The 19647-nt window shown below is 51.6% G+C and overlaps 1 protein-coding gene across 5 annotated transcripts in view; it reads right to left on the bottom strand.

Moving 5' to 3' along the window:
* POLR3E (RNA polymerase III subunit E) overlaps nt 1–19647 on the bottom strand; it is a 29239-nt gene that overhangs the window by 1397 nt on the left and 8195 nt on the right. For 2 of the 5 annotated variants that reach the window (XM_012780218.2, XM_012780224.3), the window contains exons 4-19: nt 18334–18411; nt 17510–17625; nt 17035–17117; nt 14756–14863; nt 14351–14400; nt 12548–12667; nt 11469–11554; nt 11124–11168; nt 10957–11048; nt 9481–9601; nt 6756–6837; nt 5061–5120; nt 4811–4968; nt 4303–4364; nt 3375–3892; nt 1671–1748 (exon numbers count right to left, since the gene is read on the bottom strand). In XM_012780218.2, coding sequence (XP_012635672.1) covers nt 1671–1748; nt 3375–3892; nt 4303–4364; nt 4811–4968; nt 5061–5120; nt 6756–6837; nt 9481–9601; nt 10957–11048; nt 11124–11168; nt 11469–11554; nt 12548–12667; nt 14351–14400; nt 14756–14863; nt 17035–17117; nt 17510–17625; nt 18334–18411 — 1857 coding nt within the window. The remainder of the gene's footprint in view (nt 1–1670; nt 1749–3374; nt 3893–4302; nt 4365–4810; nt 4969–5060; nt 5121–6755; nt 6838–9480; nt 9602–10956; nt 11049–11123; nt 11169–11468; nt 11555–12547; nt 12668–14350; nt 14401–14755; nt 14864–17034; nt 17118–17509; nt 17626–18333; nt 18412–19647) is intronic. The other 3 variants (XM_075995171.1, XM_075995172.1, XM_075995170.1) reach the window with 2 other exon arrangements.

The following is a 19647-nucleotide window of genomic DNA, read 5'->3' as shown; positions in this document are numbered from 1 at the left end:
GTGAAGAGACATCAGAGGATGAGCAGCTTATAAACATACTTTTTTGCATGATAAAACAACACCAACTGATTTAGCAGGCGGGGAATGCCACATCTAAACTGCATGGAAGTGAGAAGACAGTGTCAAAACTGGTTTGATGTTTGACACACAAACATGCCATTGTATCCATGAAATGTGTTATGTCAGATGATATTCTGTTTATTTTGGGGCATAAGTATTTTCAAAGAACAGAAAAAAAGTGAAACCATTAACTTGTAGGATTTCCTAAGAACAACCCAATTGTATGATGACCTACCTATATACCAGGGAACATCTGAAATTGACTAATATAAACTCATCAGTTTGAGATAAAGGAAAGGATATAGGTCAAACTTAAAGAACCAAGAAGGGGAATTCAAAAAACTCTAACTGTAATAGAATGGAAAAATACCTTAAGTTCAGAGTAAATGACTGTCCCTTAAAGTTCTAATACCAGACCAACAATAATGAGGACAAAAGAAAGCTATCTTAAGAAACAATGCGGATAGTTCCTCTGCTCCCTTAAAAGCTAAAATAAAGCAAGGAAGAGGCCAAGACTAGAAGCCAGCAACAGACATGGGGAAGAGCCAGTACTGGAGCAACAGAAGACAGTTATCAGAAGAAAGGTATCAATGTTGGCATGTATGTGTTCAGAAAATCATGCAAGTAAAAATAGGGAGTAGCATCAGGCCTTAACGGTGAACAAATTTCCAGTTTGTTCAATTACGATGCTGTAAACAGTAATAACTGATTTAGCTAAAAAAGCATAAGATACTTATCTACACCTCTACATTCTCCTAATGGCTGAAAGCCAAACCCCCATCAGCCACAATGGGAAGCCCATTGATTGATAATATCAAGTTGATACTTCCACCAACAATATATGCACATTTTCTATTTTAAAAATGGCAGTAACTCTTGGTGGTTATCTTCTGGTAGTTTAAAAAGTGATCGTCCCTGAGGAGTGGGAGTCAGGTCAGACAGATCAAATTTCCCCATAAAGCTTTTAGTCTTATTTGGTTTTTTAAAACTATTTTTTAGTTATCAGAGTACTTCAGGAATAGGAAACTCAGTTGTCCCTATTCTGGCCAAAAGGCCCCACGCTTCATATCCTCAGCCCACCAGTCAGCTCCCTCAGAGGTAAAAGGGACAGAATTTGGGGGAGGAAGGCCTTCTCCCTTTCTTACCACACCTTAGGAGGACAGACCAACGAGCCTTAGGAGAGGTCACAATTTAAGAAAACCCTTGAGCTCAGGATCCTTAACTTTGTACTACACAGCACTGCTAGCTTAATTCACATTTCTATTCATTGGACACCTATGACCCTCCCTGCCAGGATGTGACAAGAGGCAAAATGACCAATTTCTCCAACCTAAAAATCCAAGACCTGGGATCTGATAAGGAATCATTTTGAGTTCTGTTATCAGAGGCCACCTGAGAAACAGAGCTCATCAGTGCTTCACAAGCCCAGAATCACCTAAGATACTACCCCCCACACTAAAGGGAACCAGAGTGTGTATATATACACACATTTTCCCAACCAATCATGTGGAAAGTAAAGAATCTATTTTTTAAAAGATTCTGACAGAACCAGCCCAGACTGGCATTTCAGAATCACAGGTTGGGGAAGATGGCAGCAAAGATCGCCTCACCTGGTCACTCATGTCTCCAGACTCCCAGAGGGCAAACACTTTCTGCTCATCCGGGGAAGCAGCAGTCTGTGGAGGAAACTGAGCAAGGCCCAGGTATGAGTTGATTATTTCTTTACCACATGGGTCCACCTGCTCACCTCACCACCCCCCCCAATCTGCACCAACCCCATTGTAGGAATACAGGTTCCAATCCCAGCTGCAAGGGCTTTTGGCAGCCACCATCCCCAGGGCCTTATAGGGCTCTGGGGAGGAGAGATGTGAGACACACAGTTGTATTCAGTACAGTTGGGGAAGCTAGGTTCTTCCTGTTTTACCCATTAGCCTGGCACAAACTCAACTCAGCTTTAACACCCAATGTCCTAAGAAGTACCCCCTTCTCCATAACTCCTTAGGGATACCCTGGGGGTTCCTTTCAGTGGTTCCCACAAGGCTTGTGTCATCGTGGGTTAGAGGCATTGCCCAACTCCCAGGCAGTCCACACCACTTTGTCCAAAGGGAGAGCAGGAAAAGGGTGGCACAGGCCTGGGTGCCTAGAGAAGGGAGATGGAGGGAGGGGCACCCAGAACAGTGGGTTCCATAACACAAGTAACAATTACAGTTACTACCAGTTAAAGCTCTAAGTGGAGGTTTAAACATAACAAGCTCACTATCAGGCAGATACCTACTCTTGCCCAGCTCATAGAGGAAGGTAGGCCCCCCCAGACTGCAGCAGCTTCTGTAGGGGACCTCACCAAGGGCGTTCCCAGGCAGCAGGGCTGACCCCCCTCCAGCCAGCCTGGGGTCCACAGGGCCTCTTGTCCTAGTTTCTGTTCCTCACTTACACAGGGATGACCCTTGGCCTCAGGACATCTCCCAAGGCTGCAGGTTCTCCTGACCTTGGCACTGGAAAATGTCAGCACTCCCTTGTTAAGCCACAGCCCCCCTCACCCCACTCTGCTGCTAGGTCTGGGCAAAGCCTGGGAGGAAGGAACCAGAACAGCCTCCCTCAGCCCGCAGCCTAGCTCTTCTCCTCTGTGAAGGGAAATAGCCTCCAACACACCTCCCATGTCATGGCCTGTCCAGGGACAAAAAAGCAGCCCAGGGTGCTTGCTATACCACCCTCGAGGCCTGGCACCAAAAATGCTGAGAGGCCATAGAGGTGGGTCCCAGGCATAAGCTGAGGGTGCAGACTCAGGAAGCGCTCAGCTTGTCTTAGGTGAAGCTTTCAGAAAGGATTCAAGGAGATACTAAACTGAGGTTCAAATTCCAGCTCTGCCACTTCCTGGGCATGTGACCAGTTTAACAAGTTTATTTTACTTCTTAGAAACTCAGTTTCTTCATCTGCAGACTGCAAAAAGGATCAAATGATAAGAGAAGTAAAATCATCCCAAACAGTGGCACAACTGGTATGATGCCATGAAGGGGTTAGACACCAGGAAGGGAACCCTGCCATATCCCAGAGTGTGGGTACAGCCTTCAGACATCTCATTTAGAATAATCCTTACCAAAGTCCTACAAAAACCACCATTGTCACACACGACCACCACCTGGAAGCAGAGATTCACACCAAGACTGGCCCTCCCGTGGCCCCAAGCAGCCTCCAGAGAGCCAGATTCCCCAGGTGTCTCCCGAGGTAAGCAGACTTCCCATGGCTCCCTGTTGCCAGGGAAGGTTGTGTCTGCCCAGGTTCCCTCCTGAGGGAGGCTTTTGTCTGGCTGTACTTACAGGCACCAGTATCTGCTTGCAGCCGGCGGCCAGCACCGTGTCCTGCAGCATGCGGTCCGAGATGCCACTGAAGAGCGTGTGGCCGGGGGGCAGGCTGGCCAAGTGCAGGTTGAAGAGGCGCTTGAGTTCGCTCAGGGTGAGCACAAACTGTCTCTGAAAGGTGGCCTCCACAAACGCCCTCAGTTCCCGGGCCACAGGAGTGCTGGCACAGCCTGGGGGCGGGTGCCCATTGAAACTGTCCCCGCCTGCTGCCCGCACAGCAGGGAGCCCATTGGCCAGCCTGCTGTTGAGGCCACTACCGGGTGATGTGTCCATGGGCTCCTCCACTTCCTGCTCTTCCTCTTCCTCCCCTTCCTCACTCACAGGCTCCTCCTTGATCCGCAGGCCGGGCAGGACTGAGGACGCCTGGATCTGCTCCTTCCGCCGCTGCAGCTCCCGCTCTAGCAACGCATGGTTCTGCTGGGCCTTGGTTTTGGCTACTTGGACCCGCTGGTCCCCAGAGACCAGCCGGGCAGGCCCTGTGGGAAGGGAGGCAGCGTTGCTCAGGAGCCGCGGGGTATGGATGCAGGTGGCCCAGCCCTGTCTTTCCCCACCGCCTTACTCAGGGAATTCAATTACTCCAACGATGAGGAAAGAACTAGGGGGAAAAAATCAAATTCCCATGTGCCAAGAGTCAAATGCAGATGGGTTACTGTCACATTCCTGCCACCAGCTCCTTCTGGGCTCCCACCTTCTGTTTACTCAACAGGGCAAGGTTTTGGGCCTAGAACCCAGACAGAGCCCCTGAGGTGCTGCTGCAGGGAAGAGGGCCCAGAAAGGGGTGAACAGTAAGAACTAAGCGTCCCTGGTCCAGGCCCGAGCTGAACAGCAGCCCTTCTGGGCCAGCACGTCCAGGTTGGGGCTGCCCAGCCCAAAGCCCCTCACGCACCTGACTGGCCATCCGGCTTCTTTGGCATGGATTCTTTTACGAGATTATAGACTTTCTCTAATCTGAAAAGAAGAGTAAGAGTAAAGTTTCTCAAACTTCAAACCACGTCCCCTAGTTTCTGCCTCATAATAATACACCTCCCTAAACCCCAGCACATGCTGGTCCCTAAAGCCAGGACGGGCATGGAGTACAGCCAGCCCACCCCACGGGGTTCCTCTTCCCTCGTGGGCCCTTCCCAGCAGGATGCAGGCTGCACGCCCACCACCCCCCCCCACCAGTGTCCTGCTTCTGGGTGCTTCCCTCCCTCCTTCACATCCGTTCCAACCCTAGCCCCTCAGAACACAGCGCTGCTGTGTTCTGTCCTCAAAGGATTCTGGGATCAGCCAGCAACATCTACCTGCGTGGAGGAGCAGCGTGGTACAGGTGGACCTTCAATGCCCAGGTCTGCCCGACTGCTCCTCCCAGGAGACAGGGCTGTCCCACCCCACAGGCTCCAGTAGGCACCTACTTGGCCTGGATGCCGGTCCACAGCATGTGCTGCCGCTGGACCACGTCTGGATGCTTCCTGATGAATTCCCCATCGTAAGGCAGCACGAACTCCCAGCCTTTGTTGATCCTCACTACAGCCATGTGCTCCAGAAAGTCCTTCACGTCCTCGGCGCAGAGCTAAGCGGGAGGCAGGGGGAGAGCCCGAGGTGAGGCAGAGCCCCCGACCCCTCTAGCAGCAGGCCTGGGCCTCAGACCACAATGATACTTACTTTCGTCACTGTTGCCACCTCTTTCCTGACCACCCAGCGGCTCTGTGTGAACTTCCACATCTGAGGGGGAAAGCAGCATGTTCCAGAAGGCAGCCATGAACTGACTGCTCCCAAGACCGTCCCCCAAACCCACCTAGTAGGTTCCTGGGAGCCTGCACCTCACACAGAGCTGGGTCCGACTCCTGGCCTGGAATGTTCCCAGGCATGTGGCTGTGGGTCATCACTTGGGACTCTGAGCCTGTTTCCTCCTCTGTAGAGCACCTCCAGGGCGCTCTCCAGCTGGGCCAACCCCAGCCCACCTAGGCCCAAATGCTCCCTAGGGTGGGCAGTGCCCTGTCTCGCCCAGGCTGTGCCCTAGCCCTCCCTTGGGCTCTGCACCGGTGGCACTTTACAGTGGGGGCTCTGTTCCAAAAGCTCACAGTCCCCCCAACAACCTCCACTCTGCCTCAACAGCTCTCCTGCCCCACAACTGCTTCGTAAAGGGCCTGGAAGAAATGACAGTGGATGTCTGAGAGACACGGGGGAAGGAACAATTGTCACCTATGATAACTCAGATTAGACCCAGACCCCTCTCCTAGGCCCCCAGTTTTTTTTTTTTTTTTGAGACAGAGTCTTGCTTTGTTGTCTAGGCTAGCTAACAGCAACCTCAAATTCCCGGGCTCAAGCAATCGTACTGCCTCAGCCTCCTGAGTAGCTGGGACTACAGGCATGTGCCACTATGCCCGGCTAATTTTTTCTATATATTTTTAGTTGGCCAATTAATTTCTATTTATAGTAGAGACGGGGTCTCGCTCTTGCTCAGGCTGGTTTCAAACTCCCGACCTCGAGCATTCCGCCCGCCTCAGCCTCCCAGAGTCCTAGGATTACAGGTGTGAGCCATTGCGCCCAGCCCAGGCCCCCAGTTCTGACATCACAGCTAGAGGGGAGCAGGGACTATGGGGACAACAGCACTCTGCTGGGGTGTCCCCAGAGACAGATATACTGTTCCCCAGAGACAGATATACTGCTCAGGCACCTGGACACACCAACCGCCCAAAGGAGCTAGTGTTCAGTCAGGAAAGAGAAAATACAGATGTTCTTCAAACAACGTGAGAGCTGCCCTGTGCAACCAGGCTGGCGCGTAGGCACAGCAAGGGGCATGCGGGCAGTGCCCAGGAGGCACATTTCAGGCAACACAAAGCGGGACACAAGGTTGCGGAAGGCAGTGTGGGTCTCAGCAGAGGTCAGAGATCTTAGGTGGGTGGGATAGGGCCATGGAAGGACTCTAGAGCGTGTGGGTGGGACACAGGCACCTGGAACTAGGGTGAACTGGGGCTGGTCAGCTCCATCCAAGGTTGGTGCCATGCAGGGATGTGGCCCCAGTGGTGTCATGGTCCCATTATCCCCAAAAGCTAGAAATCTGGTTTACATCACAATTTTGATTTGTGGAAAATGACAACCAAGGCATTATTCTTAAAACACCACTAAGGCCAAATGAAACATGCTCCTGGGCCAGAATACAGCCCAGGACTCCAGGACTCTAAGAAAAGGAGAGAAAGGCAGAGTCCAGGGCTCCCCACAGCGTGGCCTCCTCACACACACCTGCCCTCCGCTAACATACCACTGCCGCCACCGAGCCGAGGTCCTCGGAAGCCCTGCCCATGCCCAGTCCTTCTCCTGCACCCCCCGTGAGGCCAGAGCACCCCAGGTACTTACAACAAAGTCTCGGCCCCTGCAGAGCACCTCGGCAGGCACACCGCTGTGAGGGCTGGATGAGTCCTTGGGGTACAGGATGTCACTGTCAGTGAAGGTAGAGGTGGCAGGTCAGTCCCTGTCCTTAGAGGCTAGATGGCACGCGGTGGCAGGGCCTAAGGAAGCCCATCTGGGGCCATGTCTCCCTCCAGCATGGGCCCGTACAGGCCTGAGCCCCGACACCTCCCCTCAGGAGGCTGCTCTGTGAGCACACACCTGGAAGTTCTTCCTCCTAACCCTTCTCAACCCACCATCCACATCCCAGCCAGGCCCCTGCAAGTTCAGGGAGAGTCAGGGGCTCGGGCCGTAACTAAAGGGAAGCACGTGCAGCACCAGGCCCAGGGTGTTGTCATGGAGCTCAGCTCTAACCCCAGCTCATGGCTGCCTTGCTTTGAGACTTCTGGCAGGTATGTGACGACACAGCCCCTTCAAGCTTTCATTTATTCATGGCATAAACACATACCGGTGGTTCCATTTAACAAGTGAAGTGCTATTGCAAAGGGCTTCCATAATGGAAAACTCATATAAGATCAACAGCAGCAAGGTACTGATAATGGTGTTTACTGGTAAAAGAGCGCCACCACGTGGCAGTAACGTGAATACACTTTGCAATTTAATATTTGGCCAATCGGCTGAAATGATGAGCTTTCTGCAATGAATTATTATTATTATTTGAGACAGAGTCTCGCTTTGTTGCCCAGGCTAGAGTGAGTGCCGTGGCATCAACCTAGCTCACAGCAACCTCAAACTCCTGGGCTGAAGCAGTCCTGCTGCCTCAGCCTCCCGAGTAGCTGGGACTACAGGCATGCGCCACCATGCCCAGCTAATTTTTATATATATATATATATAAATTGGCCAATTAATTTCTTTCTATTTATAGTAGAGACGGGGTCTCACTCTTGCTCAGGCTGGTTTCGAACTTCTGACCTTGAGCAATCCGCCCATCTCGGCCTCCCAGAGTGCTAGGATTACACGCGTGAGCCACCCTTGTGCCTGGCTATGAATTTTTTTTTTTTAATTTGGAGCAATTCACATTTTGTCAGATTGTTCACTTTACACTACACTACTTAAAGAAGTGTGTCTTAATAATAACATTTTCTATAATATTATGTAGAATTAACATAATTCAAGTATGTATAAATGGAGCCACACCATATTTACCAAGGGTCTATCTCCTGTGTGCTGGGCCTTATATGGGAACTGGGGATACAAGAGAAAGTCACAAGTCTCCACTCCCTTGAAACTGACATCTAGTGGAGAAGTCACAGGAGCAGAAAGACTACTGGCAGGCATCGAGCTACACATTTAAGGCCTAGGAACCCCAGCAGAATATGTAAAAAGAAATTCACACTAAGACACATCTTAATAAAACTGTGGAAAGCCAGAACAAATTCTTAAGAGCAGCCAGAGGGACATAAAGAGAGATTACCTTCAAAAGAACAGAATTAAACTGACAGTGGACTTGTCAACAGAAGACAATGAAGTCAGAATACAGTGAAATTATACCAATGTATGGAAAGGAAAATAACCACCAACCTAGAATTCTACACTTGGTAAAGATAGAACAAAGGTGAAATAGACATTTCCAGAGAAACAGAAATCAAGGAAATTCATCACCAGTAGACTTGTATTAAAGAAAATATTATAGCATTCTTAGTCAGAAGGAAATTACCCCAGATAGAAACTCAGATACAGACAGGAATGATGAGTAAATTAAAAAGGTAAATATGTGATCAGATCAAAAGAATACTGATGAGGCCGGGCGTGGTGGCTCACGCCTGTAATCCTAGCACTCTGGGAGGCTGAGGTGGGAGGATTGCTCAAGGTCAGGAATTCAAGACCAGCCTAAGCAAGAGTGAGACCCTGTCTCTACTAAAAATAGTAAAAATGAGCTGGACAAAAACATGTAGAAAAAATTAGCCGGGCATGGTGGCGCATGCCTGTAGTCCCAGCTATTTGGGAGGCTGAGGCAGGATTGCTAAAGCCCGGGAGTTTGAAGTTGCTGTGAGCTAGGCTAACACCACGGCACTCTAGCCCAGGCAACGGAGCAAGACTCTGTCTAAAAAAAAAAAAAAAAAAAGGGAGGCCGAGCAGGGTGGACTGCTCAAGGTCAGGGGTTCAAAACCAGCCTGAGCAAGAGCAAGACCTCGTCTCTACTATAAGTAGAAAGAAATTAATTGGCCAACTAATACATATAGAAAAAATTAGCCGGGCATGGTGGCGTATGCCTGTAGTCCCAGCTACTCGGGAGGCTGAGGCAGGAGGATTGCTTGAGCCCAGGAGTTTGAGGTTGCTGTGAGCTAGGCTGATGCCACGGCACTCACTCTAGCATGGGCAACAAAGCGAGACTCTGTCAAAAATAAATAAATAAAATAGAGATTAAAATACAAATACAGCAACATAGGCATGGGGAGGAAGATAAATACATTCTAAGAGCTTTGAACTATCTTGGAAACAGGTAAAAAGTGGCAGTCAATACTAAACTGGGTAAGCCATGAAGGCAAGCTGAATGCTCTAGGGTAACCAATTTATGAGCCGACAGAGAATAACTTCCAAGTTAGTAGGAAAAATGGAAACACAGTAGGCAGGACAAACAGAAAGTACTGCAGATTTAACCCCAAAACATCTGTGATGACCTTAAACGGACATGGACTAAGTGCTCCCATACAGAGGCTACAGAACAACTTACCTCTTCACCACCCAGTTTCCTTGGACTAACATCGCTACCTTCTGGATGCCGCGCAGAACGGCCACGGAGTCGATGGACGGGCCCAGGAGGCTCATCAAGTTGGCAAAAGGCATGACCTTCACTGAGGAAGACGCAGGAGATGTCAGGCAAGGGAAGGTGGCCTGGCTGGCCCTCCCTGCTCCCCCACCAAGCATCTGCATGGCTTCAAGCTCACATGACAACCCCAGAATGTGGACCGTATAAGAACCCCCATAAGGAGAATAGCTGACATTCACTGTCAATGCTTACTACGTGCCGGGCACTGTGCCCTCGCTGAATCCTTCAGAGGTTCCTACAAGGAAGCACCCACCCAGGAAGACTGAGGGGTGCCTCAGGAGGAGGAGTTATTACTTCTCAAGCCTGACCCATGACCACTTGGCTAGGAAGTGGCAGAGCCAGGATTTGAACCGAGGCCACCTGGCTATAGTCAGTGCCCTTAATCACCGTTCTGCTGACTCCCAACCACTGGAGCCCCCAGCCCAAGTGAACACTGGGCAGGGCCTGGGAAGGTCCAGTCCTCTGCAGGAAGCCCAGTGGCCTGGCACCCTAGTAGCCCCAGACACAGCAGGGCGCACCCCTCTCGACTCAGGCCTCGAGACCTCACAGTGGCATCTGAGAGTAGCCGAGCCTGGGACTCCACTCTGAGTACAAGGCTCAGGTCTGCTACTCACCAGCTAGAAGTTCCCTACAGGTTCCAGCTCTGAGTCCTTTGAGACAAGGAAACCAGTCCCTACTGTGCAAGTCTGGTGAGGGTGCCACAGTACAGAGCAAGTGAAAGCACTTTATTATTAAAGTGACTCTAGTTCAGCCAGGTGTGGTGGCTGTGCCTCAGTCCCTAGCTACTAGGGAGACTGAGGGAGGAAGATTGCTTGCGGCCAGGAGTTTAAGACCAGCCTGGACAATATAGCAAGACTCTCTTAAAAAAAAATTAGCCAGGCATGGTGGTGCACACCTGCAGTCCCAGCTATTCACACTGAAGCTGTAGGATCATGCTTGAGACCAAGAGTTCAAGGCTAGCCTGGGAAACACAGTGAGACACCATCTCCAAAAAAAAAAAAAAAAAAAACCCTAGTTCATGTTCATATACGAGGCTCTGTCCTAAGCCCTTTAGAAGCCTCATCTCCTATTCCATCCATCAGCCCCTAGGAACTATCATTAGTCTCTTTTTGTAGATAGATAAACTAAAGCTCAGAAAGGTTAGCAACCTGCCCAAGCTCACAGCAGGTGATGGCGAGGATGGGAAAGGAGCCCTAAGCCCATCTGCAGGGGCCTAATACACTGCTGTCGTGTGCCATCTTCCCAGACAAGGACAGAGCTGCAAAGCTGGGCAGACTCTGTGCAGCAGGGGCCCCCTGGTCCTCAGACTGACCCACAACTCCATTTCCCCAGGTGCCAGTGGGGATGGGGGCCCCAGGAGGGCAGAGAGTGGCCACCCACCGTTCTTCATCAGGATCTTAATCTGATCAGCCAGGGGCAGGGTGCGCAGCTGGGCCATGGACAGGACATTGCTGGGAGCCACGGGCTTGTCTCTGTTGAAAATGAAGGTGACAGGTTAGAGTTGGCCAGCTAGGGGAGGGAGAGGGAGTCCAGCCCGCCTTACTTACTTTTCCTCCTCCTGGCTGGGTGGCATCAGCATCATGAGGTACTCACTGCAGGGAGAGGGCAGGGGTCAGAGGCCCGAGGGCTGTACCCAAGCTCAACCTCCTCATCAGCAGCCCTGCATGAGGGTCTGGGGAGGGGGCGCACATGCCCCAGCAGCCCTGAGCTCCCAAGATGAACACTCCCACAGAACAAGGGAATCATCTCTTCCCAGGCCCACCCTCCTGGCCCTCTCCCAAAAACAATGGGGCTCCTGCCCCTCCCCCATGATAGACGAAGGGCCACAGTCCCAAGAGAGGACCCATCCTGGAGGGACCCTCTTCTGGGGCCCCTGGCCCAGCCCATCCCACCTGGGTGACTTGACGAGCTCCGTGTTCTCCACCCCACTCGAGCCCGGGCACAGGAGGTACTGGCGCTCATGCTCAGAGCGGCTGTCCTGTTGGGGGAGAAGAGGGTATGGGAAGAGCCTCAGCCAATGCCCCCAGCCTTGGCCACCCCCAAGGCCTTCTCTACCTTCCACTCACTGTCTGGCACCAAGGCCAGCCACAGGACCACATGTGACCTCCTGAGCATGGCACCCAAGGCCTCTGATGTGGCCTCAACCACCTACCTTCCTGGCTTTATGACCTGCCGGGCCCCAGCACCAGGGCCTTGGTGCCGTGTGTAATGCAGGAGCACGACCACCTAGGATGTGCCAGGCTGTGTTCCGATGGCTGTATATATCTCATCCTCAAAATATAATAACTATTATTACTATTCCCATCTTACAGATAAGGAAACTGAGGCTCAGAGGTTAGGTAACTTGCTCAAGGTTACGCAGCAGGAAATAGCAGAGCATCTGGAAGTTTGACCCTGAGTCTAAGATTCTGCCAACACAAATCTCTTCCAGGGAAGGTTCCAGAGAAATCAGGAGTTGCTCCTCCCTCCCAAAAACACTAAGGAGCCCTAGCCCATGGTGTCTTTGGGGGTTAATATTCAATTGCTTTCCTCACTTAACATACAGTTTCAAGGATTAGGTTCTCAAGTCAGCACATGAGATGAAAACCGAGTATAGCAACTCAGGGGTACCTAACAGATGGCAGATCCTCCAGTACCAGATAAAGTGTCTGGCCTGTGTTCCAGGCCAATGGTGCATGATGTATGTAACCAAACACCAGCCACACTGCAAGCCCTGCAAAGTACCCACACTCAAAGGGACCCCAGAAGGCCAAAACCCCAACTGGGAAAGAGCAGACTTGCATCTCTGGGCACACGCTAGCTAAGCAGCATGGCAAGAATGAAGGACAGCCTGCCCATGGGACTTAATCCTCTCCCTGTGCTGTTAGCGAGTAGCTATGAAGGAATGTGACATACAGTGAGACCAGGAGTCCACACTGTAACACTTCTGTGCACACGGCTTTTCCCCAGGATGCCATCGGGCCCAGCTCACCCTGAGGCCATAGTAGTGCAGGTGGACCCAGGGCTCCTCAGCGTGCTTCTTCTGCAGGAACTCGTAGGACTGCACGCGGCGCTGGCGGGCCTGCTCTGACTCGGGCCGGGAAAACCGCACCTGGGGGTAAGATGGGGGGACAGTCACACCCTCAGGCCTGTGACCCTCCCTGGGCTGCCTGCAGGGACCCAGGCCCTGCCAGGAGACCAGAGAACCCCATATAGATGTTTTCTACTCCCTCTTCCTTTCTTGACAAGGATCGTTTAATTTTTTTTTTTTTTTTTTTGAGACAGAGTCTCACTTTGTCGCCCAGGCTAGAGTGAGTGCCATGGCGTCAGCCTAGCTCACAGCAACCTCAAACTCCTGGGCTCAAGCAATCCTCCTGCCTCAGCCTCCCAAGTAGCTGGGACTACAGGCATTCGCCACCATGCCCGGCTAATTTTTTGTATATATATTAGTTGGCCAATTAATTTCTATTTATAGTAGAGACGGGGTTTCGCTCTTGCTCAAGCTGGTTTCGAACTCCTGACCTCGAGCAATCCGCCCGCCTCGGCCTCCCAGAGAGCTAGGATTACAGGCGTGAGCCACCGCGCCCGGCCCAAGGATCGTTTAAATTCACTTCCAAAGGCCAGGTGCAGTGTCTCACACCTGCAATCTCAGCACTTTGGGAGGCCAAGGCAGGAGGATTGCTTGAAGCCAGGAGCTTGAGACCAGCCTGGGCAATACAATGAGACCCCGTTTCTACAAAATATGGAAAAATTAGTTGGAAGTGGTGGTGCACATCTACAGTCCCAGCTACTCGGAGGCCAAGGCAGGAGGATGACTTGAGCCTAGGAGTTTGAGGCTGTAGTGAGTTATGATCACTCCACTGCACTCCGGCCTGGGTGACAGCAAGGCACTGTTTCTCTCTATATATAAAAATAAATAATATAAATTCAGTTCCAACCATGCCCCTCTCTGCTGCCCACACAAGCCAGGTAGCAGCTTTTCCTTGCTTTTGCCTGCCCCGCCCGGAGGCTTCGGCTGGATTATAGAGTCCAGGGGTGCCAAAGCCAAAAGGGTCTTTAACGCACATGGGCCCAAGGATGCTGCTTCTAACAGGGCCATGAGTCCCAACAGGGGAAGGGAGTTGCTAAGGTCACACAACAAGCTACTGAGTGAAGAGGACAAGCTCCCCAAGGCCTGCGCTCCATGCCCACATCAGCAATGCCAGCATTCCCAGGCCTTGAGGACATGTGAGCACCTGCCACTACTTTAGTCATGCATGGGAGCCATCTGCATCATTATCTACACAGCATCTTTCTTCAAACACTACTCATTTTAACCTAATTATGCTTAAATAGGGAAAACTTTATTAACCATAACTGGAAGGTTAATATTCTTCGAATAATCTTTAAAATTCAAGAATAACTATTAAAAGTAGAAACTGTTCATCTGGGCACATGGAAAGGATAGAATCGCCAGTTCACTGACACGGGACTTTGGCTGTTAACATATGGGTCCCATGGCAGAGACTGTGTCTGCAGGTCACGTGGGACCCTTGGGCCTTGGCTTCCTGTTCTGGACAACTGCAGGGGGGCCCAAGGAGCATCCATCACACACAGCCAGGGCTTTTGTCTTATGTACAGCTGTAACAACTCAGGTGGCCCAACAAGAAGGCTCAGAAAGGATGGGCACTGTTATGTGTCTCGCCCCTTCTGCGTAGACTCTCCTGGCGCCTGCATCTCTGGGCAGCTGAGCCACAAAAGCGGTTTCTGCTGTTGCCCACGCTGCACCCTCTTCCCTCCCAGGGCCAGAGCTCACCGTAATCTGCTTAACATCTTCTTCTGCCTCGTCCTGCGAAGAGTCCCCCGCTGCAAGACAAACAGCCACTGCTTACAGCCTCTAGTGGACCCCCCCCACTCTCCATCTCAACTCCACCCACCAGGGAAGCTTCAGGCAGGAGTACCTGTGAATTCTCCTGCAGAAAGAGGTAGGTCCATAAGTTAGTGGTTCTAAACTGGGGGCAGTTTTGCTCTCCAGAGGGCGTTTGGCAATATTTTTGGTTGTCATGACTATGGGGTTGGGTTCTACTGGCATATAGTGGGCAGAGGCCAGAGATGCTGCTAAGCATCCTTTAATTACATCCCTGCAATACTTTCCCCATGACCAAGCCATCCCGGCAAGATGCGGGCAGACAGACATCAGGGCTGGGGACCCAGGGCTCACCCTCATTGGCTGCCTCCCTCTCACGGTGCTTGGCGTCTGCCTTATCCAGGTAGGAGAAGCTGGGCCGCAGCTGCAGGATGCCATGTAAAGGTGTCAGATGGAGCTCCCCTGGAGGAGGAAGAAGGGCTTGGACCTGACTCTAGAAACTGAAGCCGAGCCACCTAGCTTGGCTCAAGGAAGTCACCAAGTCCCCTGAAAGCCTAGGCACTGCCAAATAACCCACACACCCCTGCCCCAGCCCCTCATCTAGAGCCCTGGGACCACCAGGCTAGGGGCCAGTCCCAACTCCACCTGGCTCTGCTGGACACAGCAAGCACACACCCCAGACATGAACCTGGACTCTTCTGCTCTAAGCTGCTTCCGTCAGGGCCACCTCCCAGCCTGGTCCCCACTCTCCTCCCCCAACTGCCTGCCCACACTGGCTGTCGTGAGCTATGAGCACTCCACTCACTCCTGCCTAGGGGGTGACAGAGCAAGGCACTGTCTCAAAACAAAAAATCTATAAATGTACATATATATAAAATATATATTTTTATATATAAAATATATATTTTATATATAGGTATATGTATACATATATATGTATATGTGTGTGTGTGTGTGTGTGTATATATGTAGAGAGAGAAATACATCCTGCTCTTTCCATTCCAGGCCTCTGCCAAACTACCCTCACTGCCCCTGCCCAATACCTGGATCTCCTCTCCTCCTCATCCTCCACCTCTTCCTGTCAAAATCCCACCCGCCCGTGAAGGAGTCTGCCTGCGAGTGCCCGTGTGGCTGGAGAAGCAGCCCTGCTTGAGCTGAGCGCGCAGGAGCGTCTACACGGTCTCTGACGAAGATTATGGCTTCTCCTTATGGTGCTGGCTGCAAGCGACGTGGCTTTAAAGAATTATATCTTTGAGATACTGGGTCAAAACGTAAGACTACAGTTACTAGACATACTGCTTTTGCTTCTATTCTGGCTCCTAGGTGTTCAAACTAGTTTCATTTATTGTTTTAGGGACTCGAAATACTAAGCACCTTGTACTTTTTGCCAGCTTTGAGATATGACACACGCAACTCATCCATTAGAAACATACAATGTAATGTGTTTTAATATGTTCAGAGTCATGCAACCAGCACTGCCATCAATTTTAAAACATTTTCATCACCCCAAAAACAACAGGCCAGTCTCCACTCTACTCTCCCCTGGTAACTATTAACCTGCTTCTGTCTCTATGGATTTGCCTATTCTGGACATTTTATATATAGTCAAGTGTTGCTTCATAATGTGGATACATTCTGAGAAATGAGTCTTTAGGCAATTTTGTCATCATGGGAACATCATGGAATGTACTCACACAAAACTACATGGTAGAGCCTACTATACACCTAGGCCACGTTGCACAGCCTGTCGCTCCTGGGCTACAGACCAGCACAGCACGTTCCTGTGCTGAGTACTGCAGGCAACTGTGACGCAATGCTAAGTACCTGTGTATCTAAGCACAGAAAAGGTATGGGAAAGATACAGCAAAACAGATAAAAAATATCCTTTCTTTATATCTTTATTCTACAAGCTTTTTTCTATTTAAAAATTTGACATACTAGGTGACAGGAATTTTCCAGCACTGTATCACCATACAGAACCAGTTACACACATGGTCTATTGCTGACTGAAAAATAGTTATGCAGCGCGTGGCTGTAAATGGAATCCCACAACACGTGGTCCTTTGTAGCTGGCTTCTTTCACTTAGCACACTGCCCTCCGGCCTCATCCACGTGGTGGCACGTGTCAGTGCTTCATTCCTTTATATGGCCAAACATGCCACTGCACAGATGTGCTACATTCTGTTTACCCATCGGTTAGTGGATGGACATTTGGGTTGTTTCCACTTTTTGACCATCTCAAATAATGTTACTATGAACACCTGTGTACAAATGTTTGCGTGGACACGTTTTCACTTCTCTTGCATAGATGCCGCCTAGGAATGGAGGCTAGGTCCTAAGAACCTTGTATTTGAAAACAAACTTCTCTCTCAAAAGTTATGCTGTGCTGTGTCTATGTATCTGTGTCCCAGGAGGACAATGGCCTTAGAGCCCCAGCCCTATTGGGTCGGGCAATGTTCAGCCAAAAGTCCCAAAAGATGGCCATTTCCAGTCCTGACAATCTGTAATTTCTGTCATTTCCACACCTGCCTGGCCCCTGCAGGGAGGTGGAAGCTGGACCCAGGCTGGCTAAGGTCTCTCCCTGACCCAGCCCCATCCTCTCTCCCTCCCCCTCGGGCGCCAGCCCCGGGTACCTTGCCTGTAGAGCGCAGCCGCGTAGCGGGATGTGTTGCTGGTGGTCTGGGAAGAGCAAAAGGTCTGCTTGTCCATCAGCTTCCTGGGAGCAGAGAAAGAACCCACATCAAGGGGATGGAAGCCCTGGAGCCAGGGCCTGGCTGGCGCAGCCCGGGCCACCCCAGGCAACGTCTGAGATGCAACAGCCAGGGACCAAGGCCCCAGAGCAGCCCGTGTCTGCCTCAGGAGGGGAGCCGGGAATGACAAAACCCATGGTGCCTTGTTTGTGAACCAAGAGACGAGCGGTGTGCGGGAATTCCAGGGACCAGCCGCTTGGGGGAAAGGTGTGGGGGTCTACAACAGGCCTAGCACCCCAAAGGCTGGGACGCTGGTGGGGAGCCCAGCAGTGGGGCAGGAGGGATCACGTTCTGTGAGGCCTTTCAAAGGCTCCTACGTGAACTCGGGAGCGCAGAGGGCTTGAGGCCGGGAACTCACGAGGAGTACGTGCTGGTCTCGTCGGCGCAGGCCCCATCCACGTTCAAAGCGATCTGCTCCCCTTTGCTGCGGCAATAGTTGGGATTCAGGGTATCGATGGCCATCTCAAGCTCTACCTGGAGGCACCAAGCACCCCCACCAGCTATAAGGACCCCAAGGCACAGCTACCCAAGGGCCACCCGTGGACCCGATGTGGCCATCTCCTAAGATGGTCTCTGCCCAGAAGCAGGACTGACACGTGTCCCTCCCCAAGGGACCCTGGGCTTCCGTCCACATCTGAGGTTCCAAAAGAAATGTCCACGCAATCTTGTTCGTTCCCTTCTCCACTCCCAAAGATGGAAATTAGGAACCAACATTTAAAAATCAAGACCTTTCTCATAAAAACCCTTATTTCCAACTTCCTTGAAACATCAGCAGAACTGGCAATATTGGAACAGCACTTCCATGTGGCTGCAGGGGGCTGGAGCGGCAGCCACCACCAGGGATAGGACGTGCAACTCCAATTCTCCTTGTCCCCATCACCTTACCCCATCTAGGCGCTATACCTTCTTCCTATCAGTCAGGCCTCATCGTGGGAACCCAACCCCGAGCTCCAGATCACCTTGAGCCTCATGCTGCCCTGGCCTCTCTGCAGCTACCCACCCCCATTCTTTCTGGAAACTCCTTCCTTCCTCAGCTTTTCAAGGCCCTGTGGGCTACTAGTTCTCCTAATCCTCCGTTGGCTCCTTCTCTGGGCTTCTGGTCCTCAAAAGGCCCATCTCCTCGCCTCCAGCAGCTCCCACCCTAATCACCCCCTGCCCCATGTCGTCAGAGGGCAGCCCCACCTTCTGCTGCTTGGGCTTGATCTTGGCTGAGAGGTGCGGGATGTCATCATAGGTCATCGAGGCTGGACGCACAGGGTACTGGGAAGGGGAAGGAAGCCGTCAGGACACCCTGCCCATAGCTGGGCTCCAGGAGCTCTGACCCCAACCCAGACAGTGGCAAGGGCCCAGGCCTGACAGGACCTACCACGAGGTCCCTCACTGGTCTCTGCCTGTTGTCACCTTCATCGGCTCCTCCTGGCTTTCTTCCAATGGGCAATTTTAGGATGTCTTTGACTCCTAAGGGACATGCCAAAGCACCAGAAACCCAGACAGGCACCCTGTGGCTCTAGTAACCCACAGAACACGGCCATGGGAGTGAAGAGTAAGGCCTAACCACCAGTTTACAGGCTACTTGGGAGACCACAAAGAGGGAAAATAAAACCAGACAAATGGCTGAATACAGTGGCTCACATCTGTAATCCTAGCACTCTGGGAGGCCAAGGCAGGAGGATCACTTGAGGTCAGGAGTTCGAGACCAGCCTGAGCAAGAAAGAGACCTCGTCTTTACTAAAAGAGAAAACAATTAGCCAGGCCTGTGGTGGTGGCACATGCCTGCAGTTCCAGCTACTTAGGAGGCTGAGGCAGGAGGACTGCTTGAGCCCAGGAATTTGAGGTTGCTGTGAGGAAGGCTGACGCCACGGCACTCTAGCCCAGGTGACAGAGTGAGACTCTGCCTCAAAAAAGAAAAAACAAACAAAAAGAGCGGACAAGCATTGCTCACTGTCAAAGCTGGATGACAGCGTGGGGGTTCATGCTCCCGTTCTCTCGCCTTTTACAGTTGCATGAACAAAAAGGTGAAGAGGGGAGGGAGCTGAGCGCCCCTCTCTGGGCCCTCGCCCTCTCGTGTAAAGGTCTCTCTCTGTAAATGGCTTGTGCTACAATATGCTGCTCGGAAACCTGTTTCTTTGCTTGGAACACATGGGACACCGTCCCACGTCCATCCTCACAGACGCAGCTTCCCTTACTATCTCCCCCACAGCATGCTACGGGTGGGTGAGCCCTGATTTGGACCCACCTGCAGCTCTGGCCATCGCTGCCTGGCTGCAGGACAGCCTCTGGAACTAGCCCGGTAGGGGCGTGGCAATGCAGAAAACAGGCTCTACCTCTGGGGGCCATTTCAGATCAGCTATGTTCTAGCCCGAGGAAACGGAAAGGCCGCTTCCTAAAGCTCACTTAAATAGCAATGCAGTGACTCCTCCCTGCTTCCTGGGCTGGAGCTGGGGGCAGCTCTGACATCACCTGAGCTCAGGCTGAGAAGGTGAGGGATCACACAGG

This window comes from Microcebus murinus, chromosome 19 (genome assembly GCF_040939455.1).
Source record: "Microcebus murinus isolate Inina chromosome 19, M.murinus_Inina_mat1.0, whole genome shotgun sequence".
NCBI lineage: Eukaryota > Metazoa > Chordata > Mammalia > Primates > Cheirogaleidae > Microcebus > Microcebus murinus.
This window is presented reverse-complemented; position numbering and strand designations above follow the sequence as displayed.